Genomic DNA, 21,883 nt, shown 5'->3' with positions numbered 1-21,883 from the left:
ATCAACGATGAGATGGCTAAAAATGTTTCGACAATGTCGATGGAATTTTGTTCAAAACAAACAAATTATTGAGCTCGAAAATCTACAAGTGATGTTGATGAAAGCAGCAACGAGCAAACCACACAAGAAACAAAAGTACACAAGCAAAGTTGTAGTTTCACCTAAAGATGTGAGCTCCATAGTCCAACAAATAAAAGTTCAAAAGCACCTAATATGATACTCAACGATTCTGCATATCAAATCCTTTCCTTTTAATTCTATTGCCCCCAGCTTGCTTCAGTCGACAAATTATCTGCTTCAGTCAGATCTCTCCTGTAAACCGTTAGAAAATCATTAAAGGAGAGCATGCAACACAGTCAAGATGTCACATTGAACAAAAACAACCAAAGGACACGCACCGAGGAAGATACCCTATCCGAGTTGCTCCTGCTCCTGCTCCTGCTCCTGCTTGGATTTTCCCTAGGACTAACGCTCAGGTGTCTTCGTCGATGAAACTGGACAGTGACAAGAAGTTGATGACAGAAGCACATAATAGACTGTCATACACACAACAAACAAAGTTACACTTACAGGTGATTCGGGAGATCTCGATCTTGAACGATACCTGTATGATTTCCATAAACCATCAATTCAGAATTTACCAACAAAGTTCCAACTACAAAAGCAGCTGCAACAGGTAAAGGCATCACATCCACGTTTTTCATTTCTAAGTGGATTCATTTTTTGGCTGGCTGATCGTTCAAAATCGAAAGAACCAACCCTTGTATTTGCATTACCACGTCTCAAGGCCCCACAATTCATATTGCACATAAGATAGCTTTAAACTCTTCAAAGTATATCTAATTATATATTTGATCCTAAACATATCTAGATGTAAATAATAACGGTAAAGTCAAAGTGAAAAGCCACCCATCATACCTTGATACATTGCGAGGAGGTGATCTAGATCTTGACCTTGATAAAGATGATGAGAATTTAAGGGTTAGAAGAGAAACAGGTGCACAGCATATTATATTTCCGGAACACACACACAAATACAGATAATATATGGGAAATGTTTTTCTGTATAATACTGCAAATAAACCCAATTTAATTTCAAAAGACACCTTCTATCCCTGGGGTCATAATAGCTGTGACTGGGACTTCTTGAGTAAGGATGAGGGCTCCTGGAATAACCATTCCTCCGGTCATACTCTTCTACCTAAAGTTTACAGAGACATGAATTAATTTGATCTTCACGAATAACAAATCCAAAATTGATTCTTTACGATAACATACCCGTATGTAAGCTCGAGAAAACTGATTCCGAAACAGAGAGTCATCTAGCTTTCTGATCTGCGTGATGGAAAGATACCAGAACAGTGCAAAAGACAATGGATGTTAATTTATAATCAGTCATCAAATTAAGATAAATGATTCTAAAAAACACACATCAGGGAAGCAGTTAAAACGAGAATTAGTTTCAAAACTCGAAGGAATAAATATACTAACAGCATATTTCATGTCGTCAGAGTTTGTATAGTCAATTACTCCTCGCATGCCTGTTTGATTAACAACAAGAACATCATCATTGTCAATTGTAATGTACAAAAACCTATCGAGAAAAGGCAAATCAATACTTGCATAAATATAACCACAACAGAACTACTCTATACAAGCAGTTTCAGAAAATGAGTTTCCAGAACACTGGAAATAGCATAGATGAAACTTAAGCAGCTACGTAGATGATAATTACTGAGACATAAGAGAAGAGATGAGTAAGGTTCAAGAAAAAGATCAGATACCAAGAATCTGGTAACAACTTTATTCCACTAACTTTCAGAATAAACCCACTGACAAAATAGCTCTCTGACTTCTGATACATTATTTCAAATAAATATGCACACACGACTCTTATCAACAGAATTCTAAATTTTAAATGTTAAATTCACATTAAAAAACTAGCCCAAAAACATTCCTAGATTAACAAACAATCGCAACATCATCTCAAATTTACTTATGTAACAACTATTCAAAGAATATTTTCGAAATTTTGAACTGAAAACAATTTAAAGCCCACCATCTTAACTTGAGTGTTTCATGTAAATTGTGTTTCATCCACATCTCCTGGATATCTTGAGATGCCATATAACCAGGATCAAAATCTCAAGTTTTCAAATGTAACAAGGATAAAGAAACTGATTTTGACCTCAAAGTTCAGTCCTGACTAGAATCCGGATAGTGTCCCAGCTTTCTCCGGTCATATTTATAAACAAGTTCATGCCCCTCAACTTAAGAGCATAATATCCAAGGTTTTTCTGGATTAGGTGGTCACGAATAAACCACAACGTAATTTTGTTTAAAGGTGACCACAATGTCTAGCAAACAGTTCTATAGATGTGACTCCCCATGCTTAAGGCTGCCTTCGGCCTATCGCTGGTTGAGTGGAGGAAACTGGATTTTGCACAAATTCTCAGAGGTAACATCTTCGAATATGTGCATGGTTCCCCAAGAAGTAATGGAAAAGGTAAATCAAAGATGATCAATTACCCAGAACTGGTGAAACTACCATCATCCAGTGCCAAAGTTCCAATGTTAGACATACGGCAAATCCAAAATGAACTTAACATGATTAATGATTCCCACCCAAACACCCGAAAACCTCATGGTTAGAATTCATAGAATATAACCAATTTCTCCGAAAACCTAAGTGAACACAGGAAATGTTTTCCCATTTTGGTATCAAATGCTTAGTGACGCAAAGAAAAACTGAACTCCATACGTCATTACCTTATTACTTGCACTAATTCTTCATCTGGAAGATCCCAACCGGTTGTTTTGTTATCCAAGCACTTACTATCAATCTAGGACTGCCAATGCTGCATTTCTCATTCTTTTTACAAGCCTAATATGCATGTCCCAGTCAATTCTTACAGAATCTGTACATGACAAACATAATTTTTTTTCATCTATAAAATTTATGTTATCCAAGTATTTATCATCAATCAGGGACTGCCAACACTGCATTTCTCACTCTCCACAAAACAAAATTTGCATATCCCAGTAATTCTTACAGGAGTCACAAAAAGTTTTTTTTCCAGTCTATAAAGTTCTTCCATGCCAGAATTTGCAGAACTTCCATATTAAAATTTAAGGTTCACTAAGGTAAATGGAAAAATGCGTTCATCCTTCTTAAAACACTAGCTCAATAATGTTTTGTCCTAATTCATCATTTCTTTAATATGATCATACTTCCTCTCTCAACAGTCGAACTTTATTTAGCAGACTTTGAAGAGGTGTGAAAGTCATAATACTAGGTTTTGGACTACCAGCATCCATAGAAGTCTGAAACTAGCCAGAAGTATGATAATGTTGAACCAAAATGGTCAGGGAGGAAATATATGAATGAGCCTGGGCCATATGCTTCAGATATATGTAGCATCATTGTGGAGTTTCCACTTTTTTCTGGTTAGGAAGGCCATTATGGCATTATCCATATGTATGTTTATACATACGCTTAATGCCTGCTGCTCTGAAAAGGGGAGGATGGCACTCGTTCTGGTTCCATCTCAGGGTTCAAAGAGGACAACAGTGGAAGCACCAATTTTACATTTGTAAACTGTTTTTGCCTTCTCGTATCTGCTCAGCCAGAACTTTATTTCATATAAATTTAAAGTTCAAGGGCATAATAATTACCATCTCGATTGCGGTAAACTTGAGAGAAGCAGACATCTCCTGCTTGACGCATGTGATCCTAGGAACACCGATTCAAGGAGGTGAATTACAATGTTGCAGTGGAACAAATTTCTCTCCCCAAAACCATATACATGCACCCACAGAGAGGAAGGGACATACCTTTAAGTCTTGCCACGAAGCAGAAGAAGGAAGGCCAGTAACCAAAACTGCAAACAAAAACAGTGTTTGGAATATTTAGAGTACACTTGCAAATCACCACTGCATGGTGAGAATGCAAAAATCATAATTTAAATACATTCAAAATGGTCCAACCTCTGTAATCAGACCGCTTTGAAATTCCCCCGTGGCTACTTCCACTACTATAGCTACTGTGGCGATCATATGATGGTAATCTTCGTCCCCCATGAGAAAGTTCAACCTACATCAACCAAAAAGAAATGACAAATGTTTGAGATATGAGGACCATAAGCATTCTTATGATGTTGTAGAGTTAAATAACTAACCCGTAACCTGTAACCATCAAACCTATAACCATCTCGGCCACGAATAGCATCATCAGCATCGCGCGGATCTTCAAACTGAAACAAAACAGCATCAAATTCATTATAGCAAAAGAAAATGACCACCGAATCAAATTACGATTCCATCGAGCAATAATTTGCAGCCTCAAATTCTCAAATGGTTGCTCACCTCAACAAAAGCATAACCAGGCGGTCTTGATGGAATTTTCAAATCAATGGCAACTATAGGTCCATACTACAATAATAACCAAGAAAAGACATAATTAGCTCGCAGGAAACACTAAGACTTCATTGACTCCAAACACCAACCAACCAACTGTAAATAAAATATTCATAACATGTTACTTCAACAGTAAGCAGCATAATTCTCACGATCCATCCTTTTTCACACCCGAAAACATTATCCTCATCCCTCATGGTTCATTTCAAAAGTAACTGAACAAGAAACATTATTTTGGGCATCCAAGGACTAGTAGTACCGCATGCTAAGGATGCCAGATTTACTTGTTCTCCGTGTAACAAAAATAATATATCTTCGATCACACAAGAAAAAAAAAATCAAACCTTGTAAAACAAATCTTCAACCTCGCTCTCGCGAATATCCTCAGGAAGATTTCCCACATAAATGGTGCCGGTTGAGCGTCCCATCACTGAGTTAATATCACAAAAATTGCACAGGAATAAATAACACTGCAATTGCTCTATTTGAAATTGCATGCACAGGCTAAACCATATTAAATTAATAAGCAAAATGAAGGTTCAAATTGAAAAACAACCTGAGAAAAATCTTAATGAAACAACAACTGGGTAGGATCCCAAAACAGAGAAGAATTGGAACACGTTTTTGCAGAAAACAGAGATTACGTGTGGGAAGGCAGAGGAGGAATTAAAGGAAAGCATGTGTACGGCCAAGCGGATCTTGTAATGACATATCACCTTTTACGTGTCAGCAAATGGAGTTTCAGTTTACACCATAATATAATATTGTTGTAAAAGGAAAATTCAAAAGGTATCAAAAATTTTATACATTTTTTATTTTGAGAAACAATTTTCCAAATCGGTAAAAACTTATGTGAGATAATTTTATAAGTCTTATGAGACATATCTTTTATTTGGATCATCCATGAAAAAATATTACTTTTTATACTAAAAATATTATTTTTTATTGTGAATATCGGTAAGGTTGACTATCTCACAAATAAATATTCGTGAAACCGTCTCACAAAAAACCTATTTTTCCAAATTTATACTTCTCATTTTTTTGTTTGTTTGTTAATATTTGCATTATTTTAGTTAAAGTAGGAGTACTATAAACATAAATTTAGTTTGTTGTCAAATCGATTACCATATTTTTTTAGAGAGGGTAAGCATGAATTAAAATTAATTAATACTATTACTATTATTTTCATGTTTTCTTAATTTTTGTTATTATGATTTTTTTTTATTACTCATATGTTTAGTATTATTTTCAAGAACTTTTCTTTTTTAAAAAATTATTAAATTTATAGATTACCAAAAATATAAGGAAACATAATATTGAATAATTTTTGAAAACAAAAATGAAAAATATACTTATTAAAATGTCGTGTTTAAATTCCGCTGGAATTTGTGAACAATTGTTATCGAGGAGTGTTGTCATTTGGCACGTTAAAGGACAAACGCTTTTCCCGTAAGAAAACACGATTTTAAAAATGGGCACAAAAACCCGCAGAAGTCTGTCTTTCCGCAGTAAGTAAATAACAAAGAATGGCTACAGTACCTTCCAAGCACTCTCGGGATCAAGCTCCGGTATTTCTCTTTTCATGTCTTTGAAAATGCCAAATTCTTGTTCTAATTTGAGCACCGTTTTCAGCTTGCTACTTTTCGGGATTTATCCGCTTGAACTAGAGGTCTGCCCGTTTGGTTTAAGAGAGAAGTAGGCTGCGAACGGAGACGACTTCTAGTTTTTTATGGTTTAGCTATCAATTCAGTTTAACTTTTGTGAAGGAGGTGGGCGGGGGTCAACAATTCGAAACGAATGAAATTATCTAATGGGTTCATGGTTTTGTTAATCGTGTTAACAGTGTGGTTAAAAACTATTATTTATTTAGATTTTTTGAAGAAGTATACGCCTTTACTTCTCCGTTCTCTCTTAATCTTAAGCGTTGTGGGAATTAATTATTGTTGAAGCTATTTCTTCATTTATACAGTAATGCTTAGGAAGAAAAAGGAAACAAAAGGTGAAAAGAGAATCATGATTCCTCCTGCATGAAAAATTCCTTGAAACAATCATGAGATTGTATTTTTTTCTTTTTTAAATTATGCTTCTCATAATTGTGGATAAAAGCTTATTGCAAGTTGTTTTTATTTACTGGGATTTTTTGCTTTGCAGGATTTTGAGGGGCTCCTGAATAACTTACAAGATTGGGAATTGTCATTCAAGGAAAAGGACAAGAGACTGAAATCGGGTTCTACTGGCACGGAAAAGTTGGTAATTATATTGATCTGAGGATTACTTTTATTATTTACAATGAAGAATCTGTAATTTGTGGTGAAATTTTTATCAGATGATTGTTATGATGCATCTTCATGTAGTAACAAAATAATTTTACACAGATTTGTGTTAGCCAGCATCCTTTCATCTTATTTTTCCTGTTTAGAATTTTCATTTGTCCTCTTTATTAGGTCTAATAAAATTATGATGTACACTATCTAATTGTTACTGGGGGGAAGATTGGAAGCCGTGTGACCTACAGCACTACAGCTCAAACATTTTTATCTGTTTATGAACTTAAACCTCCATCCATGATTTTTTTATTTACCCATATTTATTTGTCCTTTATCACATATGGTAATAAATATATAAGACTATATGGATTGTTCGTATAGTGATAATATCTGGCCACAACTAAAACCTTTTATCAAATTTCTCAAATACTCTTTGGGTTGTGGAATTTCAAGATCAAGTTTATGGAAACTCTTGGGTAGAAGCCATTACGAAAATGCTTGATAAAATAATCTTGAGTTTTTGTTTTCCTTTTTTATCGTGATACTCTAGAAATTAGTCTCAGAGACTTGTTCTCTTCCAATCTTACAAATTTATAAATAATATCAAATATTCTCTTAGCTTTTACTATGCATTAAACTAGTGTTTGATCCTCTAACTCTCCTATATGTTATGTGTCTTATATTTTGTAAACCTTGTGCTTTTTAAGGATTTGCCAGTTAAGACTAGTAGAACGAATAGTGGTCAACTTTCTGATGGTGCTGGAGTCAATGGAAGGCAAATATTGGAGAAAACTCCATCTGACAATACCGGTCCCTTCAGAGACTATGATCGTCTGAAAGGCTTTGATGCTCTCAGTCGCTTATCAGGTGGATTCAGATCAGAGGAGAGCTTTGTTGATGCAAATTCAGAAAAAGAGTTGGTATTCTCTCCTTTCAAACGAGTATAATTCCTATGTTGTAAATTGACATGGCATGCGTGAAGTTATATTTAATGTATGTCTTCATTCTATATAATTTTTCCAGGGTAATGAGTTTTTTAAGCAAAGGAAATTTAATGAAGCAATAGACTGCTATTCACGAAGCATTGCATTGTCGCCAACTGCAGTAGCTTATGCAAACAGAGCAATGGCTTTTATAAAAATCAAAAGGTATTTTTGGTGAACGAGGCAAAGTCTGTTGCTTCAGTGAAGGACTTTACAGTTTTTGTCGTCCTGATTTCCGTTGTTTATCCATGAGTCGATTAGATTCCAGGAAGCCGAGCTTGATTGTTCCGAAGCGTTGAATTTAGATGATCAATACATAAAAGCTTATTCTCGTAGATCAACGACTAGAAAAGAGCTTGGCAAACTCAAGGAATCGCTTGATGGTAGAGTCTTAATATAATAAAATTGAAAGACCTTTTAGTTTCATTTTGAGTATCTATTTGGTTAACTGTTTATAGTCGAACTCAGATGCTGAGTTTGCTTTGAGGTTGGATCCCCAGAACCAAGAGATAAAGAAACAGTTTGCAGAAGCAAAATCTTTAATTCAAAAGGTGAACATTATACTCTGCTTAAATTAATGTTTTTTGGTTCCCCGAGTTCTTTTTGATATAGCGATTTGTGGTTGGGTAATTTTATATTTTTTCCCCGTGCAAAATGGATTTACTTCTTGAGGTTTACAAACTAGTATATATTTCTTTACTGCTTAATGTAGCCAGTACATTGAGTCCATGTAACTTTCATTTGCTGCATACAGTTTTGATTCACCGCATCTTCTCGTTCATTACATTAGGAGATCTAACCAAGCACTCGAAATGCGACATTGAGTTTAAAAAACTGCCAGATATTAGAGCTTCGCATGTATATTGTGGTGGTCGATGTATTTATGGTCTGTGACTACATGGAATCACATAGATAAATTTTGTGGAGTATTATTTAGACTTGTGTATTCAATTACCTATTAATCACGATTCAAGAATGTATTCTTAGCATGTAAATCACGGTCTGCAATTTTCATTGCAAAAAACGAAAAGAGAAGAAAATAAAGGAAATGAAACACACCTGGTCAATATACTGGATCTTTTAATGAAAATTCCACAAAATACCGGAGGAGGAGAAAATTAAGGAAGTACGATCATGTCATCATCTTGAACTTGACATATGCAAGAGAACTGAGGGATGGAGAGAAAAAGGAAAGAAAACTTGAACTGCTTAGAGGTATGCAAAATAAATATGGGGTAAAAAAAGAAGTATGTGAATGGAGTCTGAGATCTCTTATTCATAACTACGTGAGGCTTCCTCAGATAGTGACATAATTATATTGCACTACAAATAGGTTGGTAATGGATACTACTCACTACTTTTGAGTTTGAACTGTTGAGCACTTGTTTAACTCACTATTTTTATTTTTCGGACTACCTAATTAATGTGGAAGTGACTTGGCTTCTAATGAATCAGACTATTCATCATCTTAGACAGAATTTTTTATAATGGAACTTGGCCTATCAACTCTGTGGACTCAAACTGAAAGAGATACATTAATCCAATCATTATCTTCAGGTCATCTCATTTTTGTGAGGTTCTCTTGTCTTTGTGAGAAGCACAGTCTAAAGTTTCAATCTAGTTCTAAGGTAGCAAAATTTCTTGAAGAATGCTGCATTGCTTTATTGCTTGTTATCGTCCCTGATAAGCATTCTGTCCTGATACTGTTTCATTTCCAGTTTGTTTGTACTATCACTTTATACTGAAGATGATTATGGATTGTCCTTTAAGGAGCTTCGAGAGTCCAACTGCTGCCTTTTTTTAATTATAGGAAATTCTTAAGAAGTCATCCAGAGCGGTCGAAGGCTCTGTTGAGGGTGTACGAAGAACACTAAAATCAGAAATGCGGAAAATTTCATCTGTCTCATCAGATTATCCTGCTCGAACGGTGACCGAGATACTTGATAATGATGCCAAGGTCAGAACTACTCGAATATACTTTTTTTTTTTTTAGGCCGTGATATCATTTGAGGAATAAGTTGATTCTGAAAAAAAAAAGATAGTGCTTTAAAAGTCAGGTTAATGCTAAGTTGATGTTGATTTGTTTGCTTTGGCGTTGTAAACTTTTTAAACGCTGTACCTGTAAATCTGTTAGTTTGTATTTGACCTACGAATTTTTTGGCAGGATGATAATAAGAGGGATGTTCCCTCGGAATCATTGAAGGAAATTAAAGGCGATAATATGAGAATTAATGGATCTGATGTTAATACCACCTTAGAGAATGCAAAGGTTTGTTTCGGTATCTTTTCATTGATAAATGGCCTTGTTTGGCTCCTGTGCGGGTTTCATAATCTTAGCCTTGTGTATGTATTGAAAGGCACTGGCACCTTAATATAAGGAGTTAATTCTTTCCTAAATATAGCTACAATAACAGTGTTTACTATCTCTATCTATCCCAAGCATTTCCATATTTTTACCTGAATTAAAGGAATTATAAAGTGGAACATGCATGGATAAAAACGGAAGCAAGATTATCAAAAAATTTAATTCATTATATACCTAAGATTGTGGAGCGCAATCACTAATGTCGTCAAATTATGTTAAAACCTCATCATTTAATCTATTACTCTGCAGTCCTGGATTGAGCTGAAAAATGTTGTGCACATAGTTGTCAAGGGCGCAAGGCGCACCGAGGCGCACAACGGCTCTGGAGCCTGAGGCGCAAGGCGCAAGGCGAGGCGCGCGCCTTACCGAAGCAAGGCGCACATTTTTAATTTTTTTAAAAAAATATATTTATCTTAGAATAATATATTAAATTATGAAATAATTAAGTCACAATGTCACACAAAACAACAAATAATTAATAAGTTCATAATAATAAGTAACACGATTAAAATTCTTCAATCATCCAAATCAAGTTCATCTTCTTCCATCGAATCATCAGGGTCCCTAGAACTTTCGAACTTGTATTCTTCTTGATCTTCACCATTTTCTTGATCAACATCAATTTCTTCTTCCTCTTCATCCAAAAGATGTGAAATTGGCTTTTTCTGGTTGTTTTGGATGTAGATTTCCTTACCTCGTTTGAAGAAGATGAAGCACGAAGCTCTAAAACCATAAATCGGTTCCCCAACCCCAGACGTTCGGCCTACATCACCCCATGTCAAATCATCATCCCCAAAGACTAGATTATTTTCTTCATTGTCCAATCCTCCCATCAACCATTCATTGCTATCATCGATATCATCCAATGAAATAGGATCAATTTTGGTTGTAATTCTGTTGCAGTCTGCAGACTCTGCACAGCTCTTGTCGCTTATTTAAATTGTTAACTGGGCTGCTAGGGTTTGGGAGGGCTGGGCCTTTTACGTTTTAAGTTAATATTAAAAAAAACAGAGATACTGAATTTTTTTTTAAAAAAAGCACTCTCGGCGCGCCCGAGAGCCCTTCCAAGGCGAGCCCAGGCGCGCGCCTGGGCTCGTCTTTGTAAATTGTTGCGCCTGGGATTGCCCCAGGCGCAACACCCGCGCCTGATGGCGCCTCTCGCCTTTGACAACTATGGTTGTGCATGTTACCGATTTGAATTGATCGCAGCTAGTGCAGCATTTGTGATTATTGAAAATGTAATATTCTGCATGTACAAAATCTTGTCGTGTTTATCTTTGTGCTAGATTTCCTGCTAGACTTCAAGTTTGTGAACATTTTGTTCCTGATTAAAACTCTCACAGATAAAGCACAAAAATGAAGAGCAAGATTTGAATGCATCAGTGCAAGAGCTTGCTGCAAAGGCTGCTAATCTTGCCAAAGCTGAAGCTGCAAAAAATATTGTTCCACCTAGTTCTGGTTTTGAATTTGAGGTTTCTTGGCGAAAACTTTCTGGAGACCGTGAACTGCAGGCTCGTTTATTGAAGGTGGAGTTTATAATTTTCATTTACTCTCTAAATAATTTTGTTTATTGAACCATATAACATTCCCATTCTTGTATGTTGTCCTTTTCCCCTGAGGGAGAGAGTATTCAGGCTATTTGTTGGTGGGAACCTCAACGAATTTACAGTAAAGAAAACTGAACGCTGTTTGTTGAACCTTTTTCTAGACGTGGGGAACAGAACTGGAAAATTTTCTTATTATGACTGATGGTATGTTTGTTTACTGATTTTTCTAAATCATCGTTATTTTGTCTCGATCAGGCAATATCACCAACTGCATTACCAGGGATATTTAAAAACGCACTGTCTTCTCCGGTGCTTGTTGACATCATTAGGTGCATTGCCACCTTTTTCATGTGAGCTATCTAGTTCTTTTAGACATTGATGAATTTTTATGCTTTCAGTTTGATATCTCATAACATTTGGTTTCATTTGTTTGGCAGGGAAGATATGGCACTGAGTGTCGATTTCTTACTGAATTTGACCAAGATTCCTAGATTTGACATGATCGTCATGTGTCTTTCATCCACGCATAAGGCGGGTACGTCCTTGTTAACATTCTGTGGTTTTAAGTTTAAAAGTGTGTATTTTGGTTGTCATGCTGTCATCTGAGTTCAGGATTCATCTGGTGATGTTTATCTCAACAGTAATTTTAATTTTTTGGGTCTATACAAGAAGCATTCGAGCTCTTCTGGAATTACAATATGTTGCCATATATTATCATTAGCCTACAGCCGCAACTCATATTTCGTTTCTTGATATTCTGGAATATTTTATGATTTTTTTGTTCCAATGAAAATTTTCTATTTTAAATATATTCGATGATCACGAAACATAAGAATAAGTTATAGTGAAGAAGCCTAGTTCTCTCCCTCGGATTCGAAGTGCCCTATTTTTTTTTTCCCTTTCTTACAAATATCCAAGGGTGGGAATTGGACTGGAATCAACCATCCCATGGAACTGGAGAAAAGTTATTATCATGATGTTACTAAGGTATATTGCAAGTAGTATATTGTACAGCTGACTGTAAATTCTTCGGAGCAGATCTTCTCAGGATTTGGGATGAAGTATTCTGTAAAGCAGCTCCAGATTATACCGAGATACTAGCCAATCTACGCTCAAGATATGGCATAAGACAATAAGGGATGTGCTTTATGACTCGTTTCCTTACAAGAGACGGTTTCGCGGGATCCAGGGAAGTTCGCCTCTATCTCCAGATGAAGCAATTGCTCATGAAACAAAGAAAATGATTTGGAGGTTGACTACCCACCCAGTTTACTTGTGTAAGCTTGCAGAAAATACACACTTTTTTAACTGAAAATGCAGTAAATTTGAAAACAGCTTGTTGTCAATTGACCCACATTTTTTTGTCTTCCGTTGGTTGTGTCGATTGAAACACAAAAAAACCTGAACTATGGTTGGATCTGATTACATGGTGACATCCAATGGTTAATGAGTGGCTTTTTTTCAGTAATATCTTGGCAATGTTGTAGAAAACTCTGAGATATTTACAATTTGTTCTAGCTTAAGGCTTTTTTTGAAAATATCTAATACAATATTCTACCAAGAATTGCTACTATCATTCCTCATCCTCAACAATCATCAACTTAACAAGCCCCTTGTACGACTAGCCAAGCCCCGACAAATAAGGATCAACTGCTGCAATTTGATGCCTTCACAAGTCCACTCCACTTTTATTCGATCCATATCCTCGTAGACCGAGCCAATTTGGGCCTGTCATTTGTTTTGTCCGGCCCAGCCCACAATTTCAACTCGAAAACTACCAAAATACTTTATGGGTCAAACTTTTATTAATACTAGTTACTCTGTGTACGTGATACGTGTGTGTACATTTTTTTTTTCATTATCGATAAATTAAAAGAAAATTTGACTAATTATGGAGGGACTAAATTGATATTTGAATTGTTGAAATAATAAAATAAAAATAAAAGTGTGTTGAAATTTAAAAACAAAAAATAAAAATGTAATATTAATATTATATAAGGGTAAAATTGGAAGAAAAATTTTGTATCCTTCATAGATAGTTATTATCATGTTCTCAACTTTAATAAAATAGAATAGATTTATTTATAATTGTGTCCATATTTTTTGGATTTGGTTGATCTGATAATTCGGGTATTATATTAAAAATATTAAAAAAAAATGCTGGAGGCAGATTGACAAATTTGCCCTCGTCATGTGAAGTTAAAGGCAGTCAACTAACTTAGAAGGCCATGATGCTTTCTACTACCACACTATGAATAATAAATGTTCAGGAAAAAAAAAAAGGAAGAAGAAATTCACGCGCCGCCGCACCTAACGATCTGCCGCCATCAACCTAATCGATACAGACGCAGTGAACTGAAATCGATCACGGTTTCAAACACATTCATATGGTGCAGCCGCAGAAGATGAAGAAGAAGCCTAACAGCGAGACTAGGGCGACCGACTCCACGGCGGACACTACAGGCCACAACAAGTCATCGACGAAGTAGAAATCCGGAATTAGCAGACGCGAGAACCACCGCGTAGTTGCGAAGCCAGCTCCGAGTCTGAGATGACTTCTCGACGGTGGTACGTCGGAGATGAAGAGGCGATGGCATCGGAAAAAAGAGAAGCTGGTGTCCAAACAGCGGAAAGCCGACCACCAAGACATAATTCAAATTTTCTGCATGTGGGTAAGTAATTTGATTTGAAGAGACATAGACGACGATATATAAAGGAAAATGGTGGATTGATCTGCACCGTTGATTGATTTGCGGCTTTGATAAGTGGTAAGCTATTAGCCTATTACTTAGGGACAATAAATTAATTTCACAATTTGAAAAATGTTGGAAACCAACGGGAAAAATTTTGAATTATTTTTTGGTCATAAGAAATTATTGAATTAATTATTTACCCCAACTGTAATCATTTAAGATACATTTAAAAAGAGAGTATTAATAATTTTTGGTTAAATTATTATAATAATACTAATATTATTGAAATAAATATGAATATTATTATTTATTGCTATTATTGATTAAAATAATATTCAGATTTAATTATTATAATTTTAATTTTATTTATGGAAAATAATAGTAAATATTAGTTAATTATATATATATATTTTTATTAGTATTAGTTATAATATTATTATTAATATTACAATTTTTTATTTGTTTAGTTATTTTATTATTGTTAGTGATATTTGCATGATATAGTATACGCAGATAGATTAGAAATATGATAAAATTAATAAGATTATTATATTACATACGTAAAATTTATATTTTTATAATCCAACCGGTAATCAAACCGACGTACTTTAAAATAACGGTTTAACCGATCACGTCAGAACACAGTTATGACAATGAATAAAGTCATATCAATTAAATCAGATAATAAGAGTTAAAAAAATAAATTAAATCGATGTAAGCTGTATACAAGCTTTGGATGGAAGGCCAAGAAACCGAAATTTAGTTATAGTTAACCATTTTTTTAATAAATTAATTGAAAACACAAGGAAGAAACCAAAACTAGGGTTCGGTGGACGCTGATTGTAAGAGCATTGCCTTGAACCAGCCGATGGATGACACGAGACAAGTATTTTCTGTTTGGATTTGAGCAGGTTGATCAAATCTTTATTAAAAAAAACAATTCACACCATTCACACATGACAAAATGTGAATGGATCAGAGCAGTGCCTACAAAAATAGTATCGAATGAACCCAAAACTAGATACCACGAACAGATAATTTTGGTGCATTTGCTTACTAATTGTAGCCTAAACATATAAAGTCTGTAATATTTAACTACATTACTTTCAAATACATCAATAGATATCAAATATGAGTAAATTTTACAGATTCTGTGAGCCTACTCTTATCATTTCCATGAAAAAACACGGTTCACAGTGATGCTTAAATATATCACCATGTAGTCGAAGACTCAACACGACTTGCAATCATAATTACACTGTCAAAAATCCAGAAATAAGTTTCTCTCTGTAATGCAGTGATAAAATAAAATATTACATAACATAAATAAATTAAAGGCTTAAACTTCCAAAAACCATGATGATTGGCAATAAGAAACACAAACAGACGCCAAAGACTATGTAACTTAAAGAATAAAATAAGACCTGAAACAGAATGCAGATCTGATACCATTCAACCGAATTTGAAGCCGCCGGTGGGAATATTTGGCTGATTATTGCCGAAGTTGAAACCTTGATGATTTCCATCTACATGATTAACGAGATTTTGATCCTCATCTTCTTCAGCCCAGTACCTTTCCAAAATTTTCACGGCCTTCTCATATATTTCCGTGTTGTCATGGCTCTGGAGATTTTCTATTTTGTCCAGTCCTTCACAATCATCGATCATTTGTGCGTATATATTGATTCCATCATTCAAATTATTTTCTCTATCTGTCTCACCTACTTTCAAAATGTTTTCAAGACCCTCCAGGCACACCGTAATGATCCTTGGGTCTGGACATATTAAGAGATCGCATAGTGGCTTAATGCAACCTTGGCTCGCCAAGAATCTGCAACAGTATTTATCATATGAGAATCCATTTTGTTCAAACATGTTTGTATGCTATAATTATAACTTGGTGGTAAACAAGCAAAATCCTAAAATTTCTGGCGTGTATCAACTACACTTGTCTAAGACACATTACTCACCCAAAAGTATGCCTTTCTGTGCGCTAGTTTCTATACTCGTGAAAAATTAAAAATTACTGCCACAAATGCCATCGACCTACGACAATACCCATGTAAACCATAATACAGAAATGGTGCAAAAGGCCCATACACACACTGATTGATAGGTGTTCAAGAATTTGTTAGCAACTATAGAATTCAAAACAGTATCATTATCGACCACATTTGAATATTTTATCAAGAACAATTTTATCAAGAACATATTACAATGTATTACAGACCCCTTACCTGATCTCTTTTGATTTTTATTTTTTTGAAAAATCTGGCAGCTAACAATTCCATTTTCTCAAGATATCGAAGAAAAAATGACAACTCAAATTTTATTCAACTCCCTCTCTAATTTAATATAAAGTTAAATTCAATTTTTGTGTTACTGACACCTCATGAAGATACAGGAAACACCACAATACCTAATCTGCTCTTGAGATCCACCAGAGGTGGCATTTGATATTGCCCATGCAGCCTCTTTCTTAATTTCAAACTCTGCATGTTGGAGAAGTTGCACCAAGGGGAGAAAGATATTAGCCTCAACGACAGCCTGTTCAAATGAAATTCAACAAAATTACATAAGAAATGCTCCCACACAAACACGCCAAAAGTACTTCTAACAACTTATAGCTCTCAAGAAGAAAGACACCACCGACACCATCTTCTACAACCTTTTTCGACAAATTGGCATACACTGACTTATTCAGATTAATTGTCCCATGTTAACAAAAAATTATCAGCCCCCAGTTAAACTAGTACTACCGGCCAAGCTTGCAACCTTTTATATAAATGTGAAATTGAGGCCCTTACAATCTTTAGCCGAATGCAGAATGATAATATATTATAACATTAATCACCATAGGTTGTCACTCTGACCGCAGCTCTTACAATGCTAGCCTCAAAAGAAGATCCTAAATAGGTCAACACGGAGTACTGGTCTCTAGTGACAAAGCATATTCAAAACGTGTCCTTGGAGTAAATCATATTATCATATATATCCAATTTGTCAACAATAAAAAAGTTCACCCAAACCGAAAATCTTGGGCAACTAAACTTTCATTTTTTTTTCAGAAGAGGACAATGAAAAATGGATCGGAGTTAAAGAAAGAAAACCCGATTCAAAGCAGAAGGCTTTAACAGAATCATTTTCAACAGCAAGGAGACTTCTTAAAACAGAGATTTATCTCACATATATCTTAAAGGAGCCACATGCATCCACTTTTCTACTCAGAGTTACTAAGGCCATCACAAAAACTTGAACAACATATATCACAGTCCTCCTAATTACTTCCTTACATCTGATTTTAGATACTTCTGCTTTATTGAGATTGCTGTTTTTCCCTAGGTTTGCCATTACATTTAGTACCATAGAGCATCTTATTCTAATAAAAAATTCTTCTCAGATAATGTATACACTTGAGACGTATATGTTTGCTCGCCCTATATCTTCTATTTTACAATAATTCATCCAACATTCAGCATATCAGCCACACCATTTTAGGATAAAAGTTCCAACACTTGCTCCATATAACACAAGACTAACAGATGTCTTGTAGTCATAGTACATACCATCTTAACCTTAAAAAGAATAAATCAACTACACAAACTCTAAGAAATAGAAAGAAATGAAAAAAAAGGAAATGAAGATAGATGCGTGCTAAAAGTAGTGAGTGTCCACTTCATGTGTATTTGACCATACTAATATATTCCACATGTTCTTGTGTCTACCATAAAATGATATCATGAAACAATTCACTTAAAGTAGTTGGAAAGATCTAATTACACAAAACAAGAAACAGAAAAAATTACTTTACCTGTATTTGAGCTTTATTTCCAGCAGTGATATTAGAAATTGTCCAGCAAGCTTCTTTTTTAATGCTTTTCTTGTGATTTTGTGTCAGAAGTTGGTAGAGTATCGGGAGGACTTGGTTGTCAATTACAAACTGTATCAATAAAGAACATTTTTAAGTAATTTAGAAGAACAAAATGGTGGTGATAATAAATTGTCATGCGCTATCAGGCACTTGTCAGAATTTATCTCAAAGGTGTGTATATGTGCACGTGTATGCTTCTGTGCATGTGTTTTTTGTCTTGTTCCTACTTCCAGACTTCATCGTCATCGCATAAGGAGTAAAGAAAAAATAATGCATATCAGATTCCAGAGATGAACATTGCACATGTAACATTTAGCCCCTAAACAAACTACATCAAGTTGATTTTTCACATGGATTAACATTATCAAATCCTCCACATTTTGTCAATATCAAGTATTAGTATAGAATAAGTGGTCCAAATTGATTGTTAACATACTCAATTAAACAGGTGATTTCTCCCCGTACATTACCCGCTTAAAGTCAGCATCCATAACCACAAATCCCTTGGATGGAAATTAATCAAAGGTCGTAACAAGAAAAGGAGTTAGTCAATTAAATCCCACAGAACATATAACTCTGCCAGGAGAATCTCGAAGAAAAATTATTATCACATGAAAAATTTAATTCCAAACAGAAGTCCAAATATCCATGTATCGGTAAAGGGAACATCACCAAGAAAAGGACAAAATGTATCATAATACCTGTGTCTGAGCATCATCACCGGTGACAATATTCCCCACAGTTCGAAGAGCAGGTACAAGAACAGTAGGCGATGGATGGCTTCATTAAAAACAAAATTTCATCAGCAGCATAAGATGCACAAATTTTAACATTCCTTTAGCATTAGCGGAGAGCAAAGCTGAATGGGATCTGGAGAGAGAAACAGGACAAGCAGGCAGGAAAAGAAAAGGAAGAAACATAAAATATTCAAACTCCTGTAATGAGAATAGTAACATACAGCAAAAGCTCCACAAGTCGGGGACAGACACCTGCCTCAATCACAGCTTGAATTTTATCGTTCGTTCCATCAGAAAGATAAGAAAGAGCCCAGCAGGCATCAGTCAACACCTCCTCATCATTCAAGTGAATAAGTTGCCTAAGAACAGGCAAGGCAGGCCTCACCTGATCAAGTTTCCAAAAATCAAACCATTTGTCACACTAAATTACCCACCAAAACAATTTACGAACACAGCATAATCAAAGTCATCATTTTTTCAGTAACTAGAGGCCAAAAAAATTGAGACATCATATGACATGAAATCGCCTCATACCTGCTCAAAGGGCGTGGGTGGCTTCCCACGGCAGAAATTAGACAATGTCCATGTAGCATTTCTTAGCATGGAAAGCTTTGAATCATCATTCAACTGAGCTAGCAGAGGCGCAAGAGCACCATATCCAAGGACAAGATCCCTGCAGGTTGGAGAATCACCTGCAACATTACCCAGAGCCCAGACTGCCTGCTCAATAAATATCATTTGAGGCAAATACATTAGCCATGCCCATGATAACTAACAAAAATCAACATAATCACAGATGCGACAAGATTGAAGGTTATTGGAAACCAAATATTTAAGTGCCACGGGCCACCAGAATACAGTACAAAAGTTCCAAGAAAACATCCCTCAGTGAGGGCCAAGAAACTACCTGCTCACGGACATCATCACTGGTAGAACCAAGAAGGTGCGCAAACTTAGGAACAGCACCATGTTCAATAACAACCCTTGTATGCTCAGACGTCCCAGAAGCAACATTTGTCAAAGCCCATGCAGCTTCAAACTGCAATGTGAAAAACAATTCTTCATAACCAACAGGAACAGAAGTACTGTGTAGAAGACATTAAATGACGAATCCTCGTGGAGAACTTACTTGAAGCTGAGGCAGGTCATTCCTATCAAGGAAATCCACAAACCTAGGGATAACCCCAGATTTAATCACCTCATCAATTGGAGGGCTTCGCTCTGCAAAGTGAGGAAATTAAAAACAATAAGGTAAAAGGATGCACACCAAATTCTTCAAATTTTTAGCTTTTGTGAAACAACAATACCAATTGATAGAAGCTTTCTAAATTGTGTAGTTGCCTCCACTTGAGCAGCAGGATCATCAGACCATACTCCTTGGACCATCAGAGGAATACTTTCTAACTGTCAAATTAAATTGACCGTTAACACCACAAAAGTAGTGCTAGCAGCTTTTATCCCACATTAAAGGGTAACCAAAAAATTTAACTAAAACAACAAACAGGGGAACACCACTGATTTGAGATTACAAGATATGTGTCAACACAATATGCATACAGAATAGGGAAACCAGAGGCAAGCAATATTTCAGACCCTCGGCTGAGAAGCATAACTCCTATTTTGCACAGAAAAGGATTTTCAGAAACCAAAAGTAGAAGTCTGCTTAAGTAACAGTCAATCAAGTAATGAGAATAAGTGGGCTGGGAAGTATCAATGACACTTACAGATTGAACAAAAAAATCCTCCGATACCAACCAGCAATGATACAAATCATCTTCACAAGGCACTAACAAATTTTGTAACCCAACAAAGTCTCCGATTCCACAAATAAAGCATTAAATGTTTACGAAGAGAACGAGATGTTTACGAAGAGAACAAGATTAACTTCCAAAATGTAAAAAAAGATGAATAAATCACAAACATTGATATGAACCTTTCCCAGATACATTTGTACTCAAATCAATCATCAAACTATATCCATGAGTATGGTTACTGTTAAAATATAATGAAACGTAAGAAAGTTACAAAAAGAAATAAAATACGGCATCTAAATGGAACCCTTTCATTAAAACTTCAGCTTATGCAGCAAATAATTAGATGCCAATCCCCAACATTTAAAAAACGACAAACAAAATTCCTTTCTGTAATATCTATAGCACTTAGGAAGTAAGTCATAAGCGCCCCAGCATTCATCTGAAACCAACATCAAGTAAAGCAAAATCATATCTTCCAACTATCTCTCGCACTGTTTGCAGTACTCGGCTTCAATTAAGTAACAATCAGTATCCAAGTTACCAGAGGCAAAGTAGAGGAATTATAACACGTACTTTTACATTATCTTGGCAGCACAAATTCATCAATAAATTACAGATTTCATCGATGAAAATTTAAACCAGCACTCATAATTGTTTTGAAAATAAACTAAAACATATTTATCGCAAACCCAGCTGAAAATCAGAAATCATGCCCCTCGATCCCGATCTCTATACACGCCAGTAAATGAAACACAGATAGATAGATCGGAAACCACCGAATCGATCCATAACAAAAGTACACCTATTTACAAACACAGTAACTAAAATGAAGCGAAAGTTATCACCTTTTTCTCGATTGCCGCAGGTGATTGGGAAGGATCAAGAGGAAAGAGCTGTTGGGGTAGACTTCCATTGGGAAGACCCTCGCGCCGCTTCTTGAGAAGATTATCTTCGCGCTTGCTCTTCCTGATCTCCACCAGATTATCCTCCCTCCGCCGCCGAGCCTCCTCCGCGTCGACTCCAATTTTGTAGTTCTTCTTCCGAACATCTGCCCTGCTTCCCGGCCGCAGTGACATTATCACTTGTTTATGGCGCAATCGCACTCCTCCTCGAGTGAGTGTACGTAAATTGTTCGAGGAAAGTAGGAAGTAGAGGGAAATTGACGGAGGGAAAGGGGGAGAAGAGAGGTAGAAAAGGTCACACTGTGGGGACCACACTCCCTGGACCTAACTTCAATTACCCGAACCACT

The 21,883-nt window shown here is 35.7% G+C and overlaps 3 protein-coding genes and 1 long non-coding RNA gene across 6 annotated transcripts; 1 reads left to right on the top strand and 3 right to left on the bottom strand.

Moving 5' to 3' along the window:
- Positions 1-42: 42 nt before the first annotated feature.
- LOC142531662 (serine/arginine-rich splicing factor SR30-like) lies at positions 43-5,144 on the bottom strand. Of its 3 annotated transcripts, none has more exons than XM_075637879.1 (14): positions 4,973-5,144; positions 4,761-4,846; positions 4,366-4,431; positions 4,179-4,253; positions 3,988-4,093; positions 3,835-3,881; positions 3,676-3,733; positions 1,492-1,541; positions 1,279-1,335; positions 1,107-1,201; positions 919-954; positions 571-604; positions 399-494; positions 43-312 (listed from the first exon to the last, which is right to left on the bottom strand). In XM_075637879.1, exons 1-14 carry the CDS (start codon positions 5,094-5,096, stop codon positions 298-300), a joined length of 945 nt encoding a protein of 314 aa, XP_075493994.1. In that variant the 5' UTR covers positions 5,097-5,144; the 3' UTR covers positions 43-297. The 3 variants fall into 3 exon arrangements, with proteins under 3 accessions (XP_075493994.1, XP_075493995.1, XP_075493996.1); XM_075637880.1 differs by having other exon boundaries at positions 411-494; XM_075637881.1 differs by having other exon boundaries at positions 5,061-5,079.
- Positions 5,145-5,833: 689 nt separating this feature from the next.
- On the top strand, positions 5,834-12,924 carry LOC142531478 (uncharacterized). The gene is made up of 12 exons (XM_075637611.1): positions 5,834-5,984; positions 6,568-6,666; positions 7,391-7,603; positions 7,707-7,831; positions 7,928-8,049; positions 8,135-8,217; positions 9,477-9,623; positions 9,831-9,935; positions 11,375-11,557; positions 11,834-11,928; positions 12,016-12,113; positions 12,617-12,924. The coding sequence occupies exons 1-12, from the start codon at positions 5,943-5,945 to the stop codon at positions 12,712-12,714; spliced, it is 1,410 nt and encodes a 469-aa protein (XP_075493726.1). The 5' UTR covers positions 5,834-5,942; the 3' UTR covers positions 12,715-12,924.
- On the bottom strand, positions 10,431-11,212 carry LOC142531479 (uncharacterized). Its single transcript, XR_012816305.1, has 2 exons — positions 10,788-11,212; positions 10,431-10,754 (listed from the first exon to the last, which is right to left on the bottom strand). It is a non-coding gene; the product is annotated as an uncharacterized LOC142531479 (long non-coding RNA).
- Positions 12,925-15,502: 2,578 nt separating the features above from the next.
- On the bottom strand, positions 15,503-21,829 carry LOC142531230 (importin subunit alpha-4-like). The gene is made up of 10 exons (XM_075637319.1): positions 21,479-21,829; positions 20,187-20,283; positions 20,009-20,100; positions 19,787-19,918; positions 19,414-19,599; positions 19,101-19,264; positions 18,844-18,922; positions 18,083-18,211; positions 16,691-16,818; positions 15,503-16,102 (listed from the first exon to the last, which is right to left on the bottom strand). Exons 1-10 carry the CDS (start codon positions 21,707-21,709, stop codon positions 15,724-15,726), a joined length of 1,617 nt encoding a protein of 538 aa, XP_075493434.1. The 5' UTR covers positions 21,710-21,829; the 3' UTR covers positions 15,503-15,723.
- Positions 21,830-21,883: the final 54 nt, after the last annotated feature.

This window comes from Primulina tabacum, chromosome 17, assembly GCF_025594145.1.
Source record: "Primulina tabacum isolate GXHZ01 chromosome 17, ASM2559414v2, whole genome shotgun sequence".
NCBI classification, from domain to species: Eukaryota; Viridiplantae; Streptophyta; class Magnoliopsida; order Lamiales; family Gesneriaceae; genus Primulina; species Primulina tabacum.
This window is presented reverse-complemented; position numbering and strand designations above follow the sequence as displayed.

What these genes read in the sequence shown, in the direction of transcription:
- LOC142531662 (XM_075637879.1), bottom strand. Translation starts at nt 5,096, where the DNA reads ATGCTTTCCTTTAATTCCTCCTCTGCCTTCCCACACGTAATCTCTGTT. An exon ending in TTGATGGTTACAGGTTACGG is followed by an intron (nt 4,094 to 4,178) that starts GTTAGTTATTTA and finishes TGGTTGATGTAG; the next exon opens with GTTGAACTTTCTCATGGGGG. An exon ending in CCTCCTCGCAATGTATCAAG is followed by an intron (nt 605 to 918) that starts GTATGATGGGTG and finishes GAAATCATACAG; the next exon opens with GTATCGTTCAAGATCGAGAT.
- LOC142531478 (XM_075637611.1), top strand. Translation starts at nt 5,943, where the DNA reads ATGGCTACAGTACCTTCCAAGCACTCTCGGGATCAAGCTCCG. An exon ending in CAAAATCTTTAATTCAAAAG is followed by an intron (nt 8,218 to 9,476) that starts GTGAACATTATA and finishes TTTTAATTATAG; the next exon opens with GAAATTCTTAAGAAGTCATC. An exon ending in TGCAGGCTCGTTTATTGAAG is followed by an intron (nt 11,558 to 11,833) that starts GTGGAGTTTATA and finishes TGTCTCGATCAG; the next exon opens with GCAATATCACCAACTGCATT.
- LOC142531230 (XM_075637319.1), bottom strand. Translation starts at nt 21,709, where the DNA reads ATGTCACTGCGGCCGGGAAGCAGGGCAGATGTTCGGAAGAAGAACTAC. An exon ending in CTGCGGCAATCGAGAAAAAG is followed by an intron (nt 20,284 to 21,478) that starts GTGATAACTTTC and finishes TTAATTTGACAG; the next exon opens with TTAGAAAGTATTCCTCTGAT. An exon ending in GTGATGATGCTCAGACACAG is followed by an intron (nt 18,212 to 18,843) that starts GTATTATGATAC and finishes TTATTGATACAG; the next exon opens with TTTGTAATTGACAACCAAGT.